This window comes from Candoia aspera, chromosome 7 (assembly GCF_035149785.1).
Source record: "Candoia aspera isolate rCanAsp1 chromosome 7, rCanAsp1.hap2, whole genome shotgun sequence".
Lineage (NCBI taxonomy): Eukaryota > Metazoa > Chordata > Lepidosauria > Squamata > Boidae > Candoia > Candoia aspera.
The window spans coordinates 34,513,590-34,541,430 of NC_086159.1; the positions used below are offsets into that span (position 1 = coordinate 34,513,590).

The following is a 27,841-nucleotide window of genomic DNA, read 5'->3' on the forward strand; positions in this document are numbered from 1 at the left end:
GCTGGTGGTGAACGGCGAATCCGATGTTCTAAGGATCAACATACCATTGGAACCTGGAATGTAAGATCTATGAGCCAGGGCAAATTGGATGTGGTTATTGGTGAGATGTCAAGATTAAAGATAGACATTCTGGGCGTCAGTGAACTGAAATGGACTGGAATGGGCCACTTCACATCAAATGACCACCAGATCTACTACTGCGGACAAGAGGACCACAGAAGAAATGGAGTAGCCTTCATAATTAATAGTAAAGTGGCTAAAGCAGTGCTTGGATACAACCCAAAAAATGATAGAATGATCTCAATTCGAATTCAGGGCAAGCCATCTAACATCACAGTGATCCAAATATACGCCCCAACCACAAATGCTGAAGAAGCTGAAGTAGAGCAGTTCTATGAGGATCTGCAGCACCTACTGGACAACACGCCTAAAAGAGATGTTATTTTCATCACAGGAGACTGGAATGCTAAGGTGGGCAGTCAAATGACACCTCGAATTACAGGTAAGTATGGACTGGGAGAACAAAACGAAGCAGGACACAGGCTGATAGAATTTTGCCAAGACAATTCACTCTGCATAACAAACACTCTCTTCCAACAACCTAAGAGACGGCTTTATACATGGACTTCACCAGATGGACAACACCGAAATCAGATTGATTACATCCTTTGCAGCCAAAGGTGGCGGACATCTGTACAGTCGGTAAAAACAAGGCCTGGAGCTGACTGTAGTTCAGATCACGAACTTCTTCTTGCACAATTTAGGATCAGACTAAAGAGATTAGGGAAGACCCACAGATCAGCTAGATATGAGCTCACTAATATCCCTAAGGAATATGCAGTGGAGGTGAAGAATAGATTTAAGGGACTGGACTTAGTAGATAGGGTCCCGGAAGAACTCTGGACAGAAGTTGGCAGCATTGTTCAGGAGGCGGCAACAAAATACATCCCAAAGAAAGAGAAAACCAAGAAGGCAAAATGGCTGTCTGCTGAGACACTAGAAGTAGCCCAAGAAAGAAGGAAAGCAAAAGGCAACAGTGATAGGGGGAGATATGCCCAATTAAATGCAAAATTCCAGAGGTTAGCCAGAAGAGATAAGGAATTATTTTTAAACAAGCAATGCGCGGAAGTGGAAGAAGACAATAGAATAGGAAGGACAAGAGACCTCTTCCAGAAAATTAGAAACATTGGAGGTAAATTCCAGGCAAAAATGGGTATGATCAAAAACAAAGATGGCAAGGACCTAACAGAAGAAGAAGAGATCAAGAAAAGGTGGCAAGAATATACAGAAAACCTGTATAGGAAGGATAACAATATCGGGGATAGCTTTGACAGTGTGGTCGGTGAGCTAGAGCCAGACATCCTGAAGAGTGAGGTTGAGTGGGCCTTAAGAAGCATTGCTAATAACAAGGCAACAGGAGACGACGGCATCCCAGCTGAACTGTTCAAAATCTTGCAAGATGATGCTGTCAAGGTAATGCATGCTATATGCCAGCAAATTTGGAAAACACAAGAATGGCCATCAGATTGGAAAAAATCAACTTATATCCCCATACCAAAAAAGGGAAACACTAAAGAATGTTCAAACTATCGAACAGTGGCACTCATTTCACATGCCAGTAAGGTAATGCTCAAGATCCTGCAAGGTAGACTTCAGCAATTCATGGAGCGAGAATTGCCAGACGTACAAGCTGGGTTTAGAAAAGGCAGAGGAACTAGAGACCAAATTGCCAATATCCGCTGGATAATGGAAAAAGCCAGGGAGTTTCAGAAAAACATCTATTTCTGTTTTATTGACTATTCTAAAGCCTTTGACTGTGTGGACCATAACAAATTGTGGCAAGTTCTTAGTGGTATGGGGATACCAAGTCATCTTGTATGCCTCCTGAAGAATCTGTATAACGACCAAGTAGCAACAGTAAGAACAGACCACGGAACAACAGACTGGTTTAAGATTGGGAAAGGAGTACGGCAGGGCTGTATACTCTCACCCTACCTATTCAACTTGTATGCAGAACACATCATGCGACAAGCTGGCCTTGAGGAATCCAAGGCTGGAGTTAAAATCTCTGGAAGAAACATTAACAATCTCAGATATGCAGATGATACCACTTTGATGGCTGAAAGTGAAGAGGAACTGAGGAGCCTAATGATGAAGGTGAAAGAAGAAAGTGCAAAAGCTGGTTTGCAGCTAAACCTCAAAAAAACCAAGATTATGGCAACCAGCTTGATTGATACCTGGCAAATAGAGGGAGAAAATGTAGAAGCAGTGAAAGACTTTGTATTCCTAGGTGCAAAGATTACTGCAGATGCTGACTGCAGTCAGGAAATCAGAAGGCGCTTAATCCTTGGAAGAAGAGCAATGACAAATCTCGATAAAATAGTTAAGAGCAGAGACATCACACTGACAACAAAGGCCCGCATAGTTAAAGCAATGGTGTTCCCTGTAGTAACATATGGCTGCGAGAGCTGGACCATAAGGAAGGCTGAGCGAAGGAAGATCGATGCTTTTGAACTGTGGTGTTGGAGGAAAATTCTGAGAGTGCCTTGGACTGCAAGAAGATCCAACCAGTCCATCCTCCAGGAAATAAAGCCAGACTGCTCACTTGAGGGAATGATATTAAAGGCAAAACTGAAATACTTTGGCCACATAATGAGAAGACGGGACACCCTGGAGAAGATGCTGATGCTAGGGAGAGTGGAAGGCAAAAGGAAGAGGGGCCGACCAAGGGCAAGATGGATGGATGATATTCTAGAGGTGACGGACTCGTCCCTGGGGGAGCTGGGGGTGTTGACGACTGACAGGAAGCTCTGGCGTGGGCTGGTCCATGAAGTCACGAAGAGTCGGAAGCGACTAAACGAATAAACAACAACAATCAACCTTGCTTGGCCCAGGACTTCCAATAAAACATTTTCTGTGATCTTCAAATTAGGTTTATTCTACAGTATCAATTTCTCATGTAAATCCAGGTCAAAGTTTAACTGCTCCCTAATTCATGTCCAGATATGTCTAGCAGCTTTCAAAGCTGGAGAAATCAGACTTTGCTTACTCTAAATTGACCCAAGAATTTTGCCAGAATTTCAGACAACACATTTACTCTTAAAATGAGCCCTAAAGGGTACTGATAAGTTTAAAAATTCATTACACATCAAAGTAGATGTTAAAATAAAAGCCAAGTGATGAAATTGAAAATCTGGTAAATTAAAGCCATCATCCTCATAAGGCAACCTCTGTTTAGCCAAAGAAGATTGGGAACATTATCCTGCAATAAAAACTTCCTTAATACTTTATCAATCTATGCAAATATTTAATAGGAAGTCATATTTGAATCCTTTAAAAAATATTAAAAGTTTTTTTTAAAAAAAGAATGAATAAACCAGGAAAATGAAAAAATGCTGCAGATATATAATGTCTATAAGTGGACAAAGGAATTACCAGCATTGTACAGTTAGTGTTCAGTGTATCTTAGATTAAATATTAACCATAAAAAACATTAAATTACATTTAAGTACATTAAATTATTTTAACAAAGTAAGTAAGTATTTAATCTCTGAGCTAAGTGTCAGAAATCCCTACTATTGTTTAAAAATGAAAAAAGAAAAAAAAGAAAAACATTATTAAAAACATTATAGATAAATATTGCTTGAATCCTCCTTATAATACAGAACAATCTAGAGGCTCTAAGGTAATTTTATCCAATGATTTTAATCCAGTTTTTAAACAATGATTTAAATCCATCATCTAAGCATTTAGACAATTTTAATTCAACATTTTTGAGGTATTTGAGGAGAAATATAGTCCCGAATATTTCATACTATCCAAGCAAAGTGTAGAATCCACCTATGATAGTAATCTGAGGTTATTTATGATCCTAGTGTAAGCAAATTATATTTTTTTCACTTATTGGTATATCCTAAATATAAGCGGCATTATTGCACAACTTAAACATTCTTTTTAACTCTGTTTAGTTCCTATATTGTATTTGTCTTTTTGTGTAAGAAACAGAAATACAAGTCAAAATAGATAAGGAATTGGTAAGAGAACACCTATTTGCTTTGAATGAATTTAAATCCCTGGGACCAGATGGATTGCATCCTAGGGTGCTAAAGTAATTGATGGATGTGATCTCAGATCCACTGGCAGTAATCTTTGAGAACTCATGAGGAACAGGAAAGTGCCAAAAGATTGGAGAAGCTGTTGTTCCTATTTTCAGAAAAGGAGAAAAAGTGGACCCAGGAAACTACAGACCAGTTACCTTGATATCAGTACCTGGAAAAATCCTAGGAAAGATTAACAAAGGAACAAAGTGATTGCTAGAAGCCAGTATGATTAAAACAAAACAAAACAAATAAAACCAGGTCAAACAAATATTATTTTTGGACGAATTATCTAAATTAGTAGACTAAGAGAATGCTGTAGATATAATATATTTAGATGTCAGTAAGGTGTTTGGTAAAGTTGACCATAGCTTCCTTGTTGATAAAATGGAACAATGTGGGATGGATGGCCCCCCTACCAGATGGATTTGCAGCTGTTTGAACTACTATACCCAATCCGTGGTCCTTGATAGGTCTTTGTCAACATGGAGGAGGGTATCCGCAGTGTTCTGTCCTGAGCCCACTGCTCTTCAAAATTTTCATAAATGATTTTGACAAGGGGATAGAAGGGATACTCATCAAGTGTATGGATGACACAAAGATGATAGTGGGAGACACTAACACCTCAGGTGTTCCAAAGTTCAAAAGGATCTTGATAGACTTCAGCATTAGGCTTTATCCTATAAACTGCAGTTCAGTGATGAGAAATGTAGGGGGTAGAAAAAATGAGATGCATAGGTACAAGATAGGCAGTAGCTGATTCAGCCATACTACTTGTGAGAAGGATGTAGGCATTCTGGTAGATCATAGATTAAGCATGTGCTCAAAGTGTGCTGCAGTTACCAAACGATCCAATGCAATCTTAAATTATATCAATAGATAATGTTGCACAGAAAGTGATAGTTCTTCTCTGTGCTCAGACTGTACCTAGAATACTGTTCTACTTCTGGGTGGTACAATTCAAGAAGAATGCTGAAGAACTGGAAAGAGTACAGAGAAGATCAGTGAAGATGATAAGGGGCTTGAAGGTAAAAATCCACGAAGAACAATTAAAAGAACTGGGTATGCATAACCTAAAGAAGAGAAGGCTAAGGAGAGATGTGATAGCAAACTTCAGATACTTGATGGGCAATTATAGGGAAGAGTGTGTAGATTTATCCTCCATAGCTCCTAAAGGTTGGACAAGAACCAATAGGTGAAAGCTTTACAGAGATCCAAACTGAAAATAAGAAGGAATATCCTAACCAAGAGAGCTACTAAGCAGTGGAACAGCCTGTCCTCTGGAGTTGTGGGTGCTCCATCACTGGAAATTCTCAAGCAAAGGTTGGATAGCCATTTGTCTGGGAAGGTATGAAAATTTCTGCCCTGAGCAGGGACTTGTTCTAGAAAACTTCAGGGCCTCTTCCAACCCTGTGAGTCTATGATTCTGTGATTTTATGTTTCTGCAAGCTTTGGCAATGGTATTAAGTAATTACCCAAAATACTCAATATGACTTCAGCCTATAAGAAAAGCTTGTTTTCGGTGCCCACTGCATCAACACTGATAATAACTTGTGACTCTCTAGTAGAAGAGCCAAAGGTTCCAGAACCCGATTAAAAACTAGAGGGGATTGTGGGCATCCCTGTTGAGGGCCATGATGTAACCTCACAGATGGAGAAAACAAATCCATTTGCAATCACTCTAGGTCCAGGATGAAGATACAAAATTGTAATCCAATGTATAATGCCTGAGTAGCATTAGTTAGATGACCTAAACCAACTTAATTAAGAGGGTGTGGGGTAGGAACTGCAGCTCAAGTTTTGACAAAAGGGGTGAGGATGGGACTTTGATAGGGATTTTGATAGGGATAGAGATCTGCAGAAGAGGAGTCTAATACCCGGGGTGACCATAACAGGAAAAGGGGATGTATGATTTAATGCTAGGCTCTTTTAGCTCCAATCATCTGCCCTGGCCCTGGCACTGTATTGTTGGACAGCCTGGTTGAAAAGGGGGGATGTTCCCTTCTCCAAGATCTACCCTCCAGATTTTTAGCTGGTACACTAGCTGCAGAACCAAGTGCAAGATAATAATTTGCCATGACAACTTTAGAGTTACTACTTCAGAGGTAACTGGATATGAGTGTCTACACCGGCACTCAGGGACAAATTAAGGATTCTACAGGAGCAGAACAGGAAATGCTATGGAGGTCCTTACTCAGTGTTTGAAGACCAAAAAGGTCTAAATGGCACAAAACGTGTAGAGTTTGAATACTAACAAGATGGAGTGGCTGTTTAGCCAGTACCTACATAGTGGCTCTGTGTCAGTGGCTCCCCTGCTGGCTCTGGAGGGGTGGGGTCCCACTTTCCCTGAAAGATCAGATCTGCAAACTGGGGGTCCACCTAGATCAGCAGGTGGAAACTGCAGCCAAAGGTCCCTTTGCCTAGCTCTGGCTGATGCACCAATTATAATTCTTTATATAACAGGAGGTTCTGGCAACAGTCACTCATGCCCGCATTACTTACAGATTGGATTACTGCTATGCACTCTATCTGGGACTGCCCTTGAAGACTACTCAGAAACTGCAATTAGTGCAGAATACAACAGCCCATCTATTGATGGGTACAAACTGTTTCAGCAATCTAACATGTATTTTGTGATTGCTGCATGGTTTCCAGTAGGTTTCCCGATACAATTCAAGGTGCTGGTTTTAATCTATAAAGTTTTATGGGTAAGTGCCCAGAAGACCTATGGGATATAATGCGATATAAGGGGGGAAAGTTACTACTAGGTAATATGAATGGTTGGGTGGAAATGAGACAAGGGAGGACAGAAAAAGTGATTGAAACCCAAGAATGGAGAAGAATGATCACTGGTGAATACATGGCTTAAGCATAAATTCTGTTCATACTGGCAAATGGCAAAGGAAGAATGCTAAAAGCATGATTAATTTGAATATTTATGATGAAAGACTGAAAGAATTAGTGAATGATATAAGAGTGATGATAGGTTCTGAAGTGGAGAAGATCCATTCTGATAAGTATCAGGAGTGGATTTTGTGGAAAAAATAGAGATGTAAGAAAAGTAGAATGAAAGTAGGAAGAGAAAGTATGAATTCTGTATGAAAAAGTGTTAGAACATGGATTAATCTTCCAACAGAATGAATGGGAAGTGCATGTAGGGAAGATGATTTGGATAACAATTTAACAGCTGCCTTGCAATCTGTTGGGTATTCTTATATAGATACACTTCATATAATTCTGTTTCAGGTTTAGCAGCATCCTGCAAAGCATAAAAAAGGGTAAGAAATAACGAGTGAATGAAATTACTGCCAAAAGATGAGAGGGGAAAAGAGGCAATTAACAAAATCTAATTTACACCTACACTGTTCAATTTACTTCCCCATACCTTTCTATCCTTTCAAATCATCCATGCTTCTACCACATGTATATACTGACTCATACTCTGCCTTTTGTACCTTGAATTTACCAGCTCTTTCTTTTTTAGGATCTTATCAGCTCTATCCACCCATGACTCTCTCGGACTTCCCTTTTCTTTCAGCTCATTCCCTCTTCCTGTATTTGTTTTGTTTTGTAATCCTTATTCATTCTCTCTATATGACCAAACCATCTCAGTGTACTACCTTTGTACTCGTTAAACACTTTAAATTTATTCCATATTCATTCAACATTCATTACTTCTTCACCCTATTTCTTCCTTTTACCACATGGACCTCTTAAGTAACCCATTCCATTGCATTCAACTTATTTTTATGTTTCTCCTAACATACTCAACTTTCACTTCCACATGATAAAGTAGAGAGAAGCATGCTCTTATGTTGTTGTTTATTTGTTCAGTCACTTCCAACTCTTCCTGACTTCATGGACCAGCCCACGCCAGAGCTTCCTGTCCGTCATCAACACCCCCAGCTCCCTCAGGGACGAATCCATCACCTCTAGAATATCATCCATCCACCTTGCCCTTGGTCAGCCCCCCTTCCTTTTGCCTTCCACTCTCCCTAGCATCAGCATCTTCTCCAGGGTGTCCTGTCTTCTCATTATGTGGCCAAAGTACTTTAGTCTTGCCTTTAATATCATTCCCCCAAGTCAGCAGTCTGGCTTTATTTTCTGGAGGATGGACTGGTTTGATCTTCTTGCAGTCCAAGGGACTCTCAGAATTTTCCTCCAACACCATAGTTCAAAAGCATCGATCTTCCTTCTCTCAGCCTTCCTTATGGTCCAGCTCCCACAGCCATATGTTACTACTGGGAATACCATTGCTTTAACTATGCGGACCTTTGTTGTCAGCGTGATGTCTCTGCTCTTAACTATTTTATTGAGATTTGCCATTGCTCTTCTCCCAAGGATTAAACATCTTCTGATTTCCTGACTCCAGTCAGCATCTGCAGTAATCTTTGCACCTAGAAATACAAAGTCTTTCACTGCCTCTACATTTTCTCCCTTTATTTGCCAGTTCTCAATCAAGCTGGTTGCCATAATCTTGGTTTTTTTGAGGTTTAGCTGAAGGCCAGCTTTTGCACTTTCTTCTTTCACCTTCATCATAAGGCTCCTCAGTTCCTCTTCACATTCAGCCATCAAAGTGGTATCATCTGCATATCTGAGATTGTTAATGTTTCTTCCAGCGATTTTAACTCCAGCCTTGGATTTGATAGTTTGAACATTCTTTAGTGTTTCCTTTTTTGGTATGGGGATATAAGTTGATTTTTTCCAATCTGATGGCCATTCTTGTGTTTTCCAAATTTGCTGGCATATAGCATGCATTACCTTTACAGCATCATCTCGCAAGATTTTGAACAATTCAGCTGGGATACCATCATCTCCTGCTGCCTTGTTGTTAGCAATGCTTCTTAAGGCCCATTCAACCTCACTCTTCAGGACATCTGGCTCTAGCTCACTGACCACACCGTCAAAGCTATCCCCAATATTGTTATCCTTCCTATACAGGTCTTCTGTATATTCGTGCCACCTTTTCTTGACCTCTTCTTCTTCTGTTAGGTCCTTACCATCTCTGTTTTGGATCATACCCATTTTTGCCTGGAATTTACCCCCAATGTTTCTAATTTTCTGGAAGAGGTCTCTTGTTCTTCCTATTCTATTGTCTTCTTCCACTTCTGCACATTGCTTGTTTAAAAATAATTCCTTATCTCTTCTGGCTAACCTCTGGAATTTTGCATTTAATTGGGCATATCTTCCCCTATCACTGTTGCCTTTTGCTTTCCTTCTTTCTTGGGCTGCTTCTAGTGTCTCAGCAGACAGCCATTTTGCCTTCTTGGTTTTCTCTTTCTTTGGGATATATTTTGTTGCCACCTCCTGGACAGTGTTGCGAACTTCTGTCCAGAGTTCTTCCGGGACCCTATCTGCTAAGTCCAGTCCCTTAAATCTATTCTTTACCTCCACTGCATATTCCTGAGGGATATTAGTGAGCTCATATCTAGCTGATCTGTGGGTCTTCCCTAATTTCTTTAGTCTGATCCTAAATTGTGCAAGAAGAAGTTCGTGATCTGAACTACAGTCAGCTCTGGGTCTTGTTTTTACCGACTGTATAGACGTCTGCCACCTTTGTCTGCAAAGGATTAGTTAATCTGATTTCGGTGTTGTCCATCTGGTGAAGTCCATGTATAAAGCCGTCTCTTAGGTTGCTGGAACAGAGTGTTTGTTATGCAGAGTGAATTGTCTTGGCAAAATTCTATCAGCCTATGTCCTGCTTCGTTTTGTTCTCCCAGGCCATGCTTACCTGTAATTCCAGGTGTCATTTGACTGCCCACCTTAGCATTCCAGTCTCCTGTGATGAAAATAACGTCTCTTTCAGGCGTATTGTCCAGTAGGTGCTGCAGATCCTCATAGAACTGCTCTACTTCAGCTTCTTCAGCATCTGTGGTTGGGGCGTATATTTGGATCACTGTGATGTTAGATGGCTTGCCCTGAATTCGAATTGAGATCATTCTATCATTTTTTGGATTGTATCCAAGCACTGCTTTAGCCACTTTACTATTAATTATGAAGGCTACTCCATTTCTTCTGTGGTCCTCTTGTCCACAGTAGTAGACCTGGTGGTCATCTGATGTGAAGTGGCCCATTCCAGTCCATTTCAGTTCACTGCCCCCCAAAAAGTCTAATCTTGACATCTCACCAATAACCACATCCAATTTGCCCTGGTTCATAGATCTTACATTCCAGGTTCCAATAGTGTGTTGATCCTTAGAACATCGGATTCGCTGTTCACCACCAGCACCGTCGGCCGCTTGCCGTCCTTTCGGCTTTGAGCTAGCTGCGTCATCACATCTGGGGCTAGTTGAACTCATCCTCTGTTCCTCCCCAGTAGCATTTTGACCATCTTCCAACCTGGGGGTCTCATCTTCCAATGGTATAACGACATATCTCTGGTTGTACTGATCCATTTAGTTTTCACGGCAAGAATACTGGGGTGGGTTGCCATTACCTTCCCCAGGGATCACATTTAGTCTGACCTCTCTGTCATGACGTTCCCATCTTGGGTGGCCCTTCACGGTTTAGCTCATGGCATCATTGAGGTGCTCAAGCTCCAGCACCACAACAAGGTAACAATCCTTTGCTGAAGATGCTCTTATACATAGCCATTTTATTTATTTTGAGAAATATATATTCCTTGCAACAAACCATATATGACTCACTACCTTTCTAACATCATTTGCTCATTGTAAAATTTCCTTTTTCCTGTCTAGTAAACAATGTATCATAATAGACATACTGCTTTAATTTTTCACCATTTAAATATAAGTTGGGATTGAATGCTGCACTTCCCAAATTTTGCTCATTGTTACCTGTTGTGCCCTGTTTGATTAGAATTCTGCCACATACCTTCGTGGGCATGCTTAACAATTTTTTCTTCCTATAGGGTTTGAAATTATTTTTGCTACCTTTCTCTTTCTTCAAAAGTACAGTGCAGCAAAATTCTTCCAGTTATCACGTGCAGATTTCTAAAAAAATAATAAAACATAACAATTCAACAATATATTGTAAGCCCTACAAAGCAGACCAGACCACAAAATAGACTCCATGGAAGCCTAAAAATTACTTTTATTTAGATCAGCTATAATAACATAAATGTGCAAGTCTGATTGTGCTTCCCCTCCTCCCTCTTCTATTTTCATGTGAATTTGTGGGGGTTTCTGTCAGACTTGTTTTCGTAATCCATCCCTTTGTCTGGATTCAAGCATCATTTCCCTCTTTGTTGCTTTGGTAATGGATCTTCCCTCTCTTCATCAAAGCCATCCTCTTAACTCTCTACATACATCATATATCAAATATAAAACAACAATAAACATGTACAGGGAAGCCTAAAACAAGTAGTAGTGTGAAGGAACTAGCAGGAGATCTTTACAAGCCATGGCTATTGTTAGAAATTTGGCAACCATTTTGGTTGTAGGTAATCTTGTAGGAGGATAGCAATGAGCCTTTAGTAAGGTAAAGGTTTCCCTTGACATTAAGTCCAGTCATGTCTGACTCTAGGGGGCGGTGCTCATCTCCGTTTCAAAGCTGAAGAGCCGGCGTTTGTCCGTAGACAGTTCCGTGTTCATGTGGCCGGCATGACTACACGGAACACCATTACCTGCCCGCCGAAGCGGTACCTATTAATCTACTCACATTTGCATGTTTTCGAACTGCTAGGTTGGCAGGAGCTGGGACTAGCAACGGGAGCTCACCCTGTCACGTGGATTCGAACCACCGACCTTCCAATCGGCAAGCTCAGCAGCTCAGCGGTTTAACCCGCAGCGCCACCGCGTCCCTTTACTCAGTAAATGAGTAAATGAGCCTTTACTCAGAAGAATAATTAAGATTTCTATCCTTATGAAGGATATGAAGTTCTACCTTTCATTTAATATATAACAAACACTCTAACAGTACATGAGAAACAGATTCAACCACTGCATGGGAACATATACAGGTATGGTTTTCACAAGGAATGCTGGTGTGTCAGCAGGTTATTGCCCTAATAGGTAATTGGGCCAAAGTAAAAAGTCTTGTATGTGAAATGTGTACAATATTTAAAACGTATCTGGGAATTGACCATGGAGGGGTAACTACTGAGCTACATTGCAACTAGAAAACTCTGGTCCTATCTGTTTGGAGATTTGGATCCCATATCCTCTGCTTGGGATCAGCTATGGTTTTGTTAGGGCTGAGAGCAGCTTATGCCAGGAAGGAAAAGCCACAGTGAGCCAAATTAAGACTATTTGTCTTCTTATAGAAGATTTAAATCTGTCTAATAAGGTAGGGTGAATCAAGAACATTCCCCAAAGAATGTGCTTGAACCGGAATCTAAGGTGGCATAGCCCCAGATGGCATAGAGAGTAACTAATATGTAAGAACCATTACCTATGCAAAAGGGGCTGAAACATTTTTTAAGTCCAGAGCAAAGTGGTAATATTTGGAAACAGCTCAGACATATACTGCCCTGATTCACTGGAGTATAAAAATGGGGAGGAGGTACAGCACAATCAGACTTGCAAGTTTCTGTTATTATAGCCAATCTCAATAAAAGGTGTTATAGTCTTCCTGTGGAGTTGATTTCCTGGTCTGATCTACCTAGTAGGGCTGACAGACAAGCCCCAAAGGAGATGCAGCTAATTCTAACCAAATAAGATAATTAAAGGTGGAATGTGGAACCTGGGTTATGGCCTTTAAGAATTTAGGTGAAATAACTTCTAAGCTGGAAGCATCTGTACAGATAGCACTGGATCCAAAACTTTAGCCTTGAATTGTTCAATAGTTGCTGGTACATAGTTGTTGCTGTGTTGCCTTGCATGTCTAATAATTGCAAAGGATGCTTTTTGGATTCTTATAGGAAGCTCCCTTGCTTGATTGGTCCAGTGAGTAGAAGATTGAAAGTGAATACATAAATACTTAAAAGTTGTGACCTGCTCAATAGATCTTCCATTGATCTTCCAACTAATCAAGGACCTGAAGCACTTTCTGGAAAATATTAAAACATTTGTTTTAGAGCAATTAAGATATTCTTTAAGGCAGTAAGAAGATAATGCTTTTCTGCTGGGGAAGCCCCCCTTTGACTTTTCATCCTTTTCTCCCTCCTGGTGCCAGGAAATGGCGACTGCACACTTGAACTCTATAGCACACTTACAACAATGTTTCTCTCCAGCCAAACTTCCAAAATTCTCTTCAAAGGCATGTTCTACAACACTTGGTGCAACAATTAGTGTAGAGAAGTGTTAAGATAATGTGTTAGACTTCCTGTGTTAGTTTGTTAATCTCACTTTTCCTTTATGCCTGTATTTTTTGTTTCTTTGTTAAACTAGTAAGTCAAAGTCAAACTAGTAATTTCCACTGCAATATATTTTTGTGCTGTATTTAATTACCAGCCAAATATATTTTCACTGCCTGCACTTCAACTCTTACTCTAGTTTTGTTCACTTCTTTGTCTGCCATGTTCATTTTTCCCCAGGATCTTCTCTTGATTGTTCCAAATGATTGGCTGCCCCATATTGAGAACCTTTCATTGCCGTTGTATCTTTTATCAATTTTATCAAATTTTAATTGTAAGCAATCAAATTAATCATGCTTTTAAATTTAGATTCCTTCTTTTGCCTTATGTGTGCATGAATAGTCATGCTTAAATCATGTGTTGAAACAAAAGATACTTGCCAAATTCTCATTTATTCTTAGTTATAATGATGGCACATAAGCAGTATTTTACACTAATAGTAAAGACATAGTGCCAGTTTTTGGCAGGGCCAATATGTCACAAGCATGACCAAAGTCCAGTTTTATCCTGCACATGTTCACACTATTCTATGCAACCTAGGGCCTCTAACCTAAAGACTACCTTGCAACCCAACATATAGTTGCCCTTATCCCACCAACTGGGAAGTACATATTCAGAATATAGACTCATTATCTTGTGATAATGCAAATTCTCACATTAAGATTTATATATGTATGATCAGTTCAGAAGAGTAAAAAGGCAAGTTTTGTTTGGACAGTGTTCTTCTGCATAACTTTAGTGAATATCTGAAGGTAATATGTGAGATCATATGGAGACTGGATATAGCATTATTGATTCAGTGATATCATTCAGCTTCTGTTCATCCAACTGTCAACTCTAGACAGCCCATTGCACCCAAAAGCAAGGCTCCTTTAACCAATTTTATTAAAAAGATTAGTTACAGAAATCTCAATAACTGGATGGTTTTCGTTTTCAGAAGCCATTGTATCCCCCAGCCTGCTAAAGGGGAAGCTTTCTCAGTGTCTTAATCATGGCATCTCTGTGAAACTGGCAAAAAATCTATTCTTTTAACTGATAAGAGAGGATATCCACATATCCAGAAAGGGAATCTCAGGTTTTGAACATACCATTACATTATTGGTAACATGTCCTTAATGTTTTTCTTTGGTTATTGATTAAATATGTCTAAGCTGTTGATACAGAGGTTCTCATTTTTCAAGCAATTTATTTTTATTGATTGCAAGATTCACAGCTTTGGTTAACTATATCTCTTGGTATACTTGAATTACCATTTTTGGAATTTGCCTGGTAGTGCTTTCAATCTATTCTGGTAAATCATGTAAGACATTCTTTCTATTAAGAATTATAGTTGCTTAGTCTAAATTTAACTTTATAGTCCAGAAACTAGACTACTTTATGTGGGAAAGTCATGGTAGAACATTTATGAGATAAAAGTCATTGGTTAGAATCAGTGATTTATTGTTTGTACTGGTTCTCACTTCTCTTCTGACACAATTTTTAAGGTTTTCTTATAACCTAAGCATAATACAGGATGGAACATGTTCCTTCAAGCTACTACCCCATTCCTCCCCTGGTTTTCCCTAGTTGCACCTGCCCCTTTTTATCAGTTAGATTCCACCCTGAAACTCTAAGGGGTGTCTACATGAAAAGCAGTGGCTTTTCTCTCAGTCAATACACTGCAGCAATGTTTAACACTCAGGTTAATTTCCTAGAGTTTCATATTGGATATAACACAAACACACACACAGAGAAATCCCTCTGTCTCTTATTAGTTGTATGTGAGGGTGGACTTAAGGAAAAAAACTAATCAGGCTGTATAAACTTTATAATTTGTAGTGAGTTTTATATTCAAAGAGGAACATGAAAAAGGAAGGGAAGTAAGCTGAGGGAAGAAACTCTTAACTATTAGTCCCACCTCATGCAAAACACAAACCTAACAAGCTTGCCATTAATAATTAAATAAACAAACATGCACATTCTATTATAATTAAATGTTTTACCAGCAGTCTGTCCTCCGAATTGTTAACTCTTTTCTATTCAAAACCTTTCTCCCCTCTTCTTGGGTCAAGGAGAAAGAAATTAATTCCTTAATAATTTTAAATAAAAGAGCAGAAGAGTTTCATTTGTACTGTATGGCACAGCCCAATATTCAAGAAATTCTTCAGTTTATGCTCTGTGATACAAAGTATCTATTTCAGACAGAAACGTGAAAATTAGCCAGCTTTTATGAGATGGCAAGTTTTTACCTGGGATTGCCATCGGTACGAAAGTTCCCAGTATGTAAAATAGTCATATCTTATTTTTAAGTTTTAAAATTAAAATATTACCCTTTTACCTTTATAATAATTGTAATGTCTTTGATTTGTTTCATATTAATATTTAATCATTTTTTAAGTGTTAGCAACTTCATACTGATACAATGGAATTTGTTCTTTATTTTCAGCATCTGGCGAGGACCAAATATAAATTGCACAGATAGTTCAGGATACACAGCTTTACACCATGCAGCTTTGAATGGTCACAAGTAAGTGCCATATTACTACAGATTTTGTGTTAACATTAGTTTGTAGTGCATGTTTGTATTGATGCTAGGCTGCATAAAATTGTCATCATCATATTTTTATGTTTGTGCTGATTTTAGTGAAATACTTATGCCAGTTTTGCAGGTGAAGAAGCCTACTATAGCAGGATCTATTCCAGTGATAAGTAGAATTCTGTATGGTGACTTTTTAATGGATAACACAGGTATAACCTACATATATGGACAAGATTGTTGAATCAGTAAGTTTTCAGGTTTTTAATGTACATTTTTCATTACTGATTAGATTTGACAGGATAGGGTCAATGACATAAATGCCTCTTTAAGACAAAATGGGTTTTTAATATCTTTTAAATTGCAGGGAAAAAAAGACTTATTTATTAAAACCATTTGATCTCAATATTCTTCATTCTTATCTTAGCATTTTTTATGTATTGTAATATCCTTCAATATGTAATAGTTACACAACACAGCTGCCTTTGGAAGAAATGATTTGTGAGGGCCATTCTTCAACCTAGTGGATGGTCTGTGCCAGTATAAAGATGGAGAAGTATGATATTGTTGTATGATTTCTGGAATGTTGGTGGCTTCTCAGCAGCTTTTGATACCATTAGGTATTTGTTGTCCTGGACTGACTTTTTAAAATATGGTTCAGTGCTACTGTTTTATGATGACTGTTTCTTTTTTGGGTGTGTGTGTATGTGTCAAGTTTCAGCAGCTAGTGCTGGGTGATCACTGCTCTGTCCCATGTCTTTGATATAAGAACTTTTCTGAAGTTCTTCTGGTCTTTTTGCATTATTTCTGTGGGTTTGCAATTATACTAGAACTGAAAAAGCTTATATCACCCTGTGTATTCTGTTTTATTGCTGCACCAGCAGCATAATTGGGAGCACTGTCATTTGTTGAGGTGATTTAGTTGTCTTATAATTTCACTATTATTTTCAAGCCCCTAGCAACTGCTCAGAATCAAAAAAGTTAGATTTTCAATGTCTTATTAACCAGATTAATTAAAAAAGGGGGGGATTATGTTACAGAAATCTTGGTAACTAGATACATTTACTTTATCACTCCATTTATCTCTAAATTCATTACAGTGGGGATTCCTCAGTCTTCTTGCTAACCCCTTATTGAGGGAGAAGGGAGCTGGCTACTGGATTTTTTTTTTTTGATGAAGGAAGAATGTGCAGATTTCCCAAACTTAAAATATTTTGCATACTGCCATCCTCTTTCCCATCATAATTATGGTTTGTTGTTCTTCCTTTTTTTCCTGTTGTTTCGTCTTTTGTTATGCTTTTTTTCTCATGCTAATTTTGCATTTGATCCTTGTTTGTTTCTGGTTTATAGGCCTGAGGGTTCTACTTTGGAAGTTTTTGAACTAGGGGAACAAAGCATTCCCTATGGTTTTTTTGTACCTTGGGAATCTATGAACATTAGCAGAATTAAATTTGATAATCTTGCCATAAATACATCATCTTACTTGACCACAATCCTTTCTGTGGGTGAAAGTGTGGCTAAACAAGTACCACATTGTGTCTTCAGGCTACCATCTGCTCAAAACTGGTGGCTCTCCTGCCTGTATTTATTCCAGGCTTGTGAAAACAGGATCAGTTGCATGAAGCTTTGGAATTGAGCACCATATTTCAGATGCCCAGCCTTGTACATTTAAATGTTCTGTCACAGGCTTTGCTTTCAGTTCCATTATGAGTTCCAACTTTGGTAATGCTTCTGGTACTCAGTATTAGTAATATAACACAAGTTGTTAGGCTGACTTGAAACAGTGCAGAGAGACCAATTCATCTGTCTGTCTTGCAGTCTAAGGCCAAGATTATTTTATTCTTCTTCTACGGTGCTTAATATTGAGGCAAAGCAAAACAAAAGGAAGCAAGATAGAACACAAACATGTATACTAGAACTGATATATTCTTAATGCCAACATTTTCAGCACTGACAACTTTAATTCCTCTTATAGCATTGTAAACTCAAGTTCTGTGTCATTAGTCCAAATCCATGGCTTCATTACAGTTCTCTTCATTAATTCCAGTGCTTGCTAAGATGTCTTCAGTCCTTGAACTTTCATGTTTGAATGAAGGACAGCCTATGAAGGAGAGATGAAAAAGAAATAATTGCTTGCTTAGCAATTGCCCTCCATTTCTATTGTCTTGACCTGCTCACTCTATTTGATTGCTCATTCTAGTGTTGTTTCCTGGATTAGAGATTATACCCAGATTTATGTTGCACTTCCCTAGAATCTTACTGTTCATATTATTTAGATTACCTAGATGCTGAACTGGGGGGGGCAGCATAGTAGAGACAAATGCAACTTTGCTTTTCTTGCTCTCCTTCTCAGAGCTGCTTTTCTCCTTCTCCTTCTCAGAGCTGGGGCTGAAGTTCTGCAGGCATTGAGAATGGAAGAGATACTGCTCTAGAGAGTACTATGAGTCCTATTCAAGATGTAGGTAAGGCTGTGAAAGTTGTCATGATTGTGCTGAAATTCAGCCATTGACATTAAGGTGGCTTCAACTTTATCCAGACTGTTAGCATAGATCATTTTGATCAATCAATAATTTTTGTACTTGTCTTCAAAGGAGATTACCCAGGAACTGTTACTGGTGTTTCATAATGAGACCTGCAATTTAATATTTTGCCATGGTAAATTGTTGACAGCAGGTTCTGGGATTTGGAGCTAATGGACAGACAAATGAACTGAAAGTAAAAAATGATAATTGAGTTCATTCTAAACAAACAACAAAAGTAAGGAAAATGAATATATTAAAGGAGAAGGCAACACAGTAACCCCCACCCCTTTATATCTGTTCTGTTCATGGTGACTCCCCTCTCATCCCCTACTGAAAACAAGATGACAATAGATAAACTCCTGAAAATAGCTAGCATGCCGCACCTTCCCAGATTAGATCTTTCCTAAGTTTTATTTCTGAAAACATTTTCAGACTTATATAGTTAACCTGATTAATCATAATTAATCAGGTTAATCAGTCCTTAGGAAAAAATGCTAAGAACAACTTTTCAAGCCTCAAATTTGCCAGGTATATCTTGCTGTGCTTGGAAATCTGGATTCTATTCCATCATGTCTCCTGTCTTTCCCCTCAGATTTGTTGCTTGATTACTGGATTCCTGGTCTTAATCTGTACCAAGCCTGTTGACTACATTTACAGTTGCTGTCCTAAGATACTGGTAAAGAGAACTTTTTGCTTCCAAAAGACTGTTCTGCCTAAGTTCCTTTATTGCTGGACTGTGACAGGAATCTAGCCTGCTATCTTGATGGCTGGCAGCCAGCAGTACCAGCGCAGAAAAGTGGGTTAAATGTATATAAAATGTGAATAGGTGTGACTTCCTATTCAAGGAATAATTATGGCTCCCTGAAATAGAGTGGAAAAGCAGAGACTTCTCATTAAGTTCTGCCATCCCCTTCCTTACATATCAGAGATATACAGTATCTAGATGCTGCCATTGCCTGTCTTCTGTGGCCTTTGCCCATCCCCTTTTGTAGAAGATCTTTTTATTTTGTTTGTATGTGTCACAATATCATATGGAATAGGTTCTCCATAAACAGTGGATATACTATAAAGTTCATCTCAGTTTTCCCTGCCAACATATTTTGCTCTGGAAACAGGTATTTTATTCCTTCTTCAAGAATGAGCAATACAGTAGAATTAATTCCAGCAGTGGTGGACCAGGACCATTTGAATTCCAGCTACTTCACTATCATAAAGAAGTTCAGTGGTTTATATTCTATCCTAGGTCTCAGGGACATGAACACTTTCCTGTCTGCATAAACATTTCACAGGGTGACTCTGGCAAGCAATTTAGATATGCATGGTAAAGAGACTTGTTCATGTAGATAATTCTGAAAATTATTTACTTTCATCTACTTACCATATATGTTCCCCATAGGTTTTTTTATTATTATTATTTCTATTTCATGGCAGTCCATCAGAATATATTAGAAATTACTAGATTTTCTATTTCTTGAAGAAACCTGCATCTTGTCTGTCATCCTCATTGTTCTATACCATTACCACATGAATGCAGCAAACTCATTTCACACTTTTAGATACCATTCTAAACGTTTGGTTTTTAGAATGGCTTTGGCTCCTACAGGCTTCTCAGCAAAGCATTAGTTCTCAGTCTATTTGCCTGCTCCTTCTGCTGTTGTCTTTTCTGGCTTCCTTTTCAGCCACTGAATCTGCCTAGGGCTATCCGTTTATTGCTCAGCATCCATTTCTGACTGTTATTAAATATCAGAGTTGGATTGCAGAGCTCACTGCCGCCGCCGCCTCCTCCTCCTCCTCCATCATATTGGATCATGAGAAGGCTATATGACAGAGTTACTGACAGCATGAAGTTTCTTCGAACATTTGAAAGAATCCTCCCTGATCAGACTGATTAAATAATATTTCTACCATCTTTTATGTGAACAAACAATATCCAGAATATAGATGGATTTGGTTCTGGGTGTCTAAGACTGGTGTTACCATGCAGTGTATGGTTATTATCGTGCACTGAAAAAGAAATTTTTTTAAGCTACACCCATATAATATTTCCTTGAATTATTATTGTGAAAGTAACTTCCTTGTCAGCATTCTTGCCAGATACTCACAATAATGCAGTCTGTAGATTCAGACCCTTTCCTGTGAGGAACAGATGCTCTTGTCACTTACACACATTTTACCCCAGACCTTCACTTTGCTGGAAAAAGAAAAGTTATGGTCCTTTTAAAATTAGGGGCAAAATGCCAGAGAAATAACTGGATCAAGGCTGGAAAAAAAACCAACTTTACCATCTCCTCGCAGCCTCTGATTCAAGTTTTGAAACCCAGAAAAAAGAGAAGTTGAGGTGAAAACAAACAAGGTTCTTTGCTTCAAGAGAATTTTAAAGCTGTAGAGAAAGGTATTACATTCTAACCAGGAATCTGCATTAGGTTTGTGATTTGTATTTCTGTGTTATGCTAAAGTCTAAATGTTCTTTATCTGTAAGAGTTGGGGAATTATTATGTTTACTGAAGGCATATTCAAAAAGATATTCTTTTTTTCCCTCTAGAATGTTCCTGAGATCTGTAATATTTTGTACTCTCATCTGGTGATCTGTAATATTCTAAGCAAAGAACACTTGCTTTGTAGCAGACCAATGCCATCTTGTGGCCTACATGGAGCACTGTATTTTGGGGGGGGGATTTTATTTTGTTTACCTAAATTACCACCTTTCCCCCCCTGTGATCTGTATAGTTCTGAAATTATCTGTAGAAATTGATCTCTTACAGTACTGAATGTTTTAGATAATTATTGATCAGTCTCCAACCCTCCTTTTTTAATGAAAGTTGTTGTGAAGGTGACTGGAGTACAGTTACAGAGTCTTCAACAGGTTATCAAAATTCTTTCTAGTCAGAATTCAGGTTTGGATGTGGGATTGATTACCTTTGGCAGGACCAGGATAGAGGGAATAGATCTCTCTGGTATGGCTTGATAGTTCAGTGGCTTTCAGTACCACTGACCCTTGTATTCTCTTGGGCTGACTGCAAGGTTTGGAGGCACTGTTTTGTAGTAGTTCTCCTTATGGGCAGACGTAAGGAGTTGGTGGTAGCAGGAAGAGGGAGGTCAAACTTAGGACTCCATTATGGAGTGCCACAGAACAAAATGGAGTGGCTGTGGATTTATAAACCAACTGTTACCAGAGATAGCCATTTTTTACTTTTAGTGAGGTTGACCTCTCCAAGACAGAACTGGTTTGCAGTCTGAGAGGTCTCCTGGACTCAGCTCCTGCATGAACAGCAGGTGGAGGTTGTGACCAGAAGAGTTGGTGCACAATTACATATTGTTTGACTGTTGCAAACATTTCTGGGACAGGATATTTGGTTTCAGTTATTCACTCCCTTGTCCCTCACAGCTGGACTATTGCAGTTTAATTTACATGGGGCTACCCTTGAAGACTATTTGAAAACTTCAGCTGGTTCAGCATGTAGCAGCCATAGTAGTTATGGGATTACCTGGTTTCATCCATGTTAAACCATTATTACAGGAACTGCACTGGCTGCCAGTCAGCTTCTGGGTGCAATTCAAGGTCCTGGTTATGACCTTTAAAGCCCTACATGGCTCAGGGCCTGGATACTTCGAAGATCACCTTCCCTGAGTTTGAATCTGTCCACCCAGTAAGATCTAGTAAAGAGGCTTGCTACACATCTCATGTCTGAAACAGCCTATTCCCAGTTACGGGTAGTCTTTGATTAACGACCACTCATTCAGCGATTGTTCAAACTGGTGATGGCGCTGAACGAGCTGTACTTACGACTGGTCCTCAGAATTCTGGTCATTGCAGTGTCCCCATGGTCATGGTCGACATTTGCGACCTTCTTTGCCAACTTCCAACCAGCAAAGTCAATGAGGAAGCTGGCAGGAGGTCCCAAGTGGGCAACCATGTGACATCCTTGCTTAATGACTTGCAATGATTCACTTAACAGTGGCAACTGGGAGTGCCAGAATTGCCATTGCTAAGTGGTGCAGTCATATGATGACGTGCTTTACAACAGCATCACTTAGTGACAGCAATTCTGGTCCCAATTGCCATCATTAACCAAGCACTACCTGTATTCAGATCACACCTTTCCTGTTATATGTTTGAACTGCTGGCTGTTCATGGCTATTCAGAGAAACATTTGGTGATGCTTTAAGATTCTGCTCCCCAAATGATGACACATCAGGGAGACACATTATGCTTATATAACTGACTTTTTATCTTTTACTTTATGTTGTTATCTGTAAGTCACTAGTCTTCAGAAATGGAGTAACATATAAGCTTGAATGAATGGATGGATTGATGGATGAATACTATAATTATAGCTAAGTAACTTTCAGGACAAGTATAAAGTTTTTCATTGACTTTCAGAAATAAACCTGAAAGCTTTATTTATCATATTTTCCTTTATTGTAGGGTACACTCTTATAGTACATAATCTTTTGCCACTGCTGATAACAATTATTTCAGAATATAACTCCATAGAGAACCTAATAAAGTTCTTGAAGTATGAGGGACAGTGAAAGAAAAGAAAGTAGATAAAAATCTGGTCAAGGATCAGAGATCAAGGAAAGGGAATAAAATGTGATTAGGAGATTAGGATCTGGGGAAAAGAGAAGAAACAGAAAGGGATATGCAATGAGGAAGCAGAGTTTGTATATCAGGGTTGAATCATATGCAGCTTTCCTGCATAAGATAGTCATCAAGAGTTAACAGTTGTACAAAAACATAGTAGACAAAGGATAAAACTAGTTGTCAGGGCCAGGGAAGAAGTCAGGACTGAAGAACAGCCCAGAATTTATTACTATCACTGAATAATCAAAGTATATAGCAGCACACCAAAACTCATAAAAATTATGTTGCTAAGGAGAGGCTCAACTGGAGCTGGAAGATTCTCCATAATCCTGTCCAAAGGGATCCAGTGACCAGCAAAAATATAGGGCAGCTTTGGGTGCCTACTGTATGTGAGAACTTTGAATTCCCAGCAGTTGCTTTTCAGTGCCTAGTTAGAAACAACTATTTGCAATTCAGTGGTTCATGACACCAAATTCCAATCTTAGCAGTTCTTTGTAGCTGGCGAGGTAGTTCATGAAACCTATAAGGGTGACTTTTTAAAAATATTATATTATTAAGACTGCTGAGATGATTGTTGAGGGAAGAGAAGAGTTTCTTGTATAGAAGTTTCAAAATCTTTAACTGTGTATCTCTAGTATAAAACATTTCTGTAATTCCTGTAATTTGTTTTATAATATAAGGTCTAACCATTAACTATCAACTTCCAAATTAAAGAGTTTCTGAGGGGAGTAAACCTTCTTTGATTATGTAATTCCTAATCTCTTATTCAGTGATGATTTAAAGAGCATGATGATTATAATCATTATAATCATTTCTAAATTTCTTAAACACATCTGCTTTGTGCTTCTTAGAATTGATGACAGTGTCATAAGAATAATTCTGTGGTTGTTTTTAGTATATATTGTCAGTATGTGCTATAAATTCACAGCTTTGTAAAGGAATCTGTCAATCCTTAGTGCATTTTTAAAATATTTTTCAGGGATGTAGTTATCAAATTACTTCAATATGAAGCATCCACTAATGTGGCAGATAATAAAGGGTATTTTCCTATACACTTGGCTGCTTGGAAAGGAGATGTAGAGATTGTGAAGATTCTTATCCATCATGGGCCATCACATTCCAGAGTGAATGAACAGGTGATATTATTAAATATATTTGTTTATGTCTTCAGCAAACACAAGTAAGTATCCTTTTGTTCTTACAGTTATATGACTGGATTCATATGAAGTTCCTTCATGCCAAAGCATTATTATCTGGGTTAGGGTTATATGGATGGGAGGTTTCATACAACCTAAAACAATCTTGCAAACATCTGATATCAAAGTAGACTTTTTCATAGTTACTATGATATTATTATATTTAGTTCAGTTTTTTTTTAACAGATCTCCTTATTTTATCATTGAAATAACAAAGAAAATAATGTTTGGGTCAAGTGCTACTGATTTTTTTAGGTTGTTTGTGCTACAGACAAACATTGTAATTCCATGCTATAGATAAATAGCATAATTCTATTGATCTGATAAATAAAAGGAGACTGGTTCCAAGTCATACTAAGAGCAGGCCCGTTTAAATCAACAGTGGCATGTTGCTATTATTTCTATAAAAGTTTTTATTGAGAATTTGAAAAATTGGGAGCATGTCAAAGCTTTATTACTAAAGATTTCTAAGCTCTGCAAAATGTTTTAGAATTCTCCCCAACCACTTATACACAACAATACTGAATATTAAACACTTTGATTGCATTTCATAAAATGAGATATGATGTGTGCTATTCAAATCTACTTTGATTTGATTTGTATGGCATTTCATCTAAGCAACTCTAGCAGCTCACAACAGGTGAAAACAACCCATAAAAACAAAAACCAATACACAAACATATAAAACTATCCACAATCAAATAAAAAAATCATGATCAGCAGCAGAATTCACCCTCATATTATCTAGTATTACTCAAAAAAGTTTTGGTTATTATGTACAATCTAACAGAATGGTCTATTTGATTGCAGCACATCCTAGAAATATAGTCCCACTCACATACTGTATACTGTCACAGGGTGATATTAAAACAGCAGAAATTCTTACTAGTTTTTCTTTCTCTTTCAAAATTCTCAATATTGTCAGATAAAGTGTTCCAGAAATGCCTACCATCACCAATACTATCTTTTAAAGAGTTTGCCTCTAGAAAATATTATAGACATGATAGGATGGCAAAGGTTAAGCTGTAACTACTTTAAAATGATGAGGGGAGAAGACTTAAGTTTCTTGAATCTGTGTATTTGTGGCTAGGAAAGACCATTATGAAGCAAGGAAACATTTCTAATCATCTTTCTTCCTTTCTCCTAAAATACATTCAGGAAAAGCTAGCAAAAATGATTATACTGTTAATGTGTTGAATCTAGAGAACTTTGAAAGTATATTTAAATTAAACAAATTTTACAAAATGGAAAACTTGAATATTTGGTCTATTTCTCCACTCTTATTGCATCTGCAGAATGCAGCCCGACAGCCCTGTTCAAGATCACCCAATCCCTTTTGGGGAAGGGGGGTTTAGAAACCCATTTACAGGGCTGGGCTGAGGAGTTTGCTGGGCATCTGGAGGATAAAATCACTCACTCAGATTCATTCTAAGTTGGATGCCAAGCATCTAGCAGGGTCCGGGGAGATGCCTAGGGAGTGGACTTGCCCTGTTTTTCTGGGAGCAGTTTGATCCTGTTGGGCCTGAGGAAGTGGACAGGGTTCTCGGTTCTGTAAATGCCACCACTTGCCAATTAGATCCATTCCCTCCTGGCTGGTAAAAGCAGCTTGGGAAGTGATGTGTGGGTGGGACCAGGCAATGGTGAATGCATCCTTGAAAGAGGGAGTGTTTCTGGCAGCCTTTAAAGAGGTGCTGGTTCGCCTCCTCCTCAAGAAACCATCACTGGATCCTACAATTCTAGACAATTTTCGTCCAGTCTCCCACCTTCCCTTTCTAGGTAAGGTGGTTGAGGAAGTGATGGCATTACAGCTCCACTGAAAGGGGTCCTGGATGAAATGGATTCTCTGGACCCCTTTCAGTCAGGATTCAGGCCCAGATATGGGATGGAAACAGCCTTGGTCACACTTATGGATGACCTTTGGCGGGAGCGGGATGGAGGCTTTCTTTGTAGGTATGTTTATGAAAAATAAAGAGAGGAAAATATATGAAAGAAATTGTATCTGAAATTATGGTTTACCTTCTTGGCTTGTTATATGTAAATGAGGAATCAGGCTTTAAAGTAAAATTGTTAAACAAACCAGTGTTTGAAGTTGACATTTTAAACAATTGGCTAGAATTTATTTTGAAATACAATTCCTGATTTGCATATAACAAACCAGAAATCTGCTAAACAGATCAGGATTTGTTGCTTCTCTGGAAATGTGGATGAAGAGGAAGAAGGTCCCTGTTCGTTGTTTATTTTATTTGGTGTGTTTCTATATTGCCTACGCCATAAGGACTCAACATGGTTTATAAAACCAGATATAAAACCATTCAAACTATAAAATGAATAGTATAACTTGATAGAAATGCGTGTAGCATCCATAGTAAACGAGTATGCCAATTCTTAAAAATAATAAAACTTGCTGAATTGAAAGATTTTTGTAAAAGCTTGGTTTTAAGGCCTTTCTAAATATTATCCAGGAGGGTGCTGTCCATTTCTCTGGGGACAAGATATAACATAGGAATGGAGTGAAATTTGAAAAATTTCCCCACTGCCATTTCATGGAGGGAAATATCTTCAGTGGTACTTTTTACAGTTTACATTTTTATTTCTGAAATATTTGTGAGATATTTAGATGAAAATCAGGACAGATATATCCATTTTTAATTTACCTATTGAAATAGTTTCAAAGTAGAGGTATCGTGTCTTGCGTGTTATCTCAAACATAAAGAGAGATAGGCAAGATCTTCTAACCAAATCATCTTAAGACTATGTTTACTTGGGAAGAGACATTACTCCTTTTAATAAATAAATATTACAGAATTATATTCTGACTTTAAGTCTTTTATAATTCCATTGGCATCTGTTTTATGTGGAGAATCACATGAACTGGGTTCATATCCTAATAATCCTTAATGTATGAAAATATCAGCAAAAAGGTGTATGGAAAGTAGAGAATTTTCAACAGCTGTTTCCTGTTCTCTATCCTTTTCTTGTCCTTTATGTGTCTTGCTCTGCACATCTGTTGTTTTCTATCTACCTTATTTCTGTCTTTCTTTCTCCTTGCTCTCTGCTTTCCCTCCCTCTTCCTTTTTCTCTTAGGGTCAACTCAGCAGTTGCAGTAGAACTGCAACAGAGGTGTTTTATCAATGACATTGACACAAGATTGAAATTGACTAGACACTCTCAGTTTTAGTCAGTTTCAATCTGCATCTTGAGTCCCAGGTAAAGTCATGCTGAATTTTTCTGGAACATGCTGTTCTAACTCTTTGCAAGTAGTTTTCATGTACATTGAATTGGGTAAACTATATCACCCAAACTCAATGTGTGCTTTTCCAGGTACATATTTTATTCCTCTAATTTATATACAGAGTAACCATGTATGATATAACTGAATATCTCACTGTATATTTATATTAAGCAATTATGCATGCATGGCTTATATAATATATTCATTATGCTTGTGGCTGAGACTCTGTTCTACTATGTATTTTGTGGCAAAAATGTATATTGTAAAAATATAATTAAATTGGGAAACACAATATTCAGTACTTTGTTGATACTTGTGTTAAGGATAATATCTATCCAATTTAAACAATTAAATCATAATAACCCAGTTTGAAGTTACAGAACTAAAAAATAAAGCTTGCTAGGATATTATTTGTCATGATTTGCAATTTTTAATGTC

General features: G+C 38.2%; 1 protein-coding gene across 1 annotated transcript in view; it reads left to right on the forward strand.

Annotated features, from left to right (window-relative positions):
* Positions 1 to 27,841, forward strand: part of ANKS1B (ankyrin repeat and sterile alpha motif domain containing 1B) — a 370,859-nt gene that overhangs the window by 12,018 nt on the left and 331,000 nt on the right. The window contains exons 2-3 of the mRNA XM_063308683.1: positions 15,779 to 15,859; positions 23,955 to 24,111. Coding sequence (XP_063164753.1) covers positions 15,779 to 15,859; positions 23,955 to 24,111 — 238 coding nt within the window. The remainder of the gene's footprint in view (positions 1 to 15,778; positions 15,860 to 23,954; positions 24,112 to 27,841) is intronic.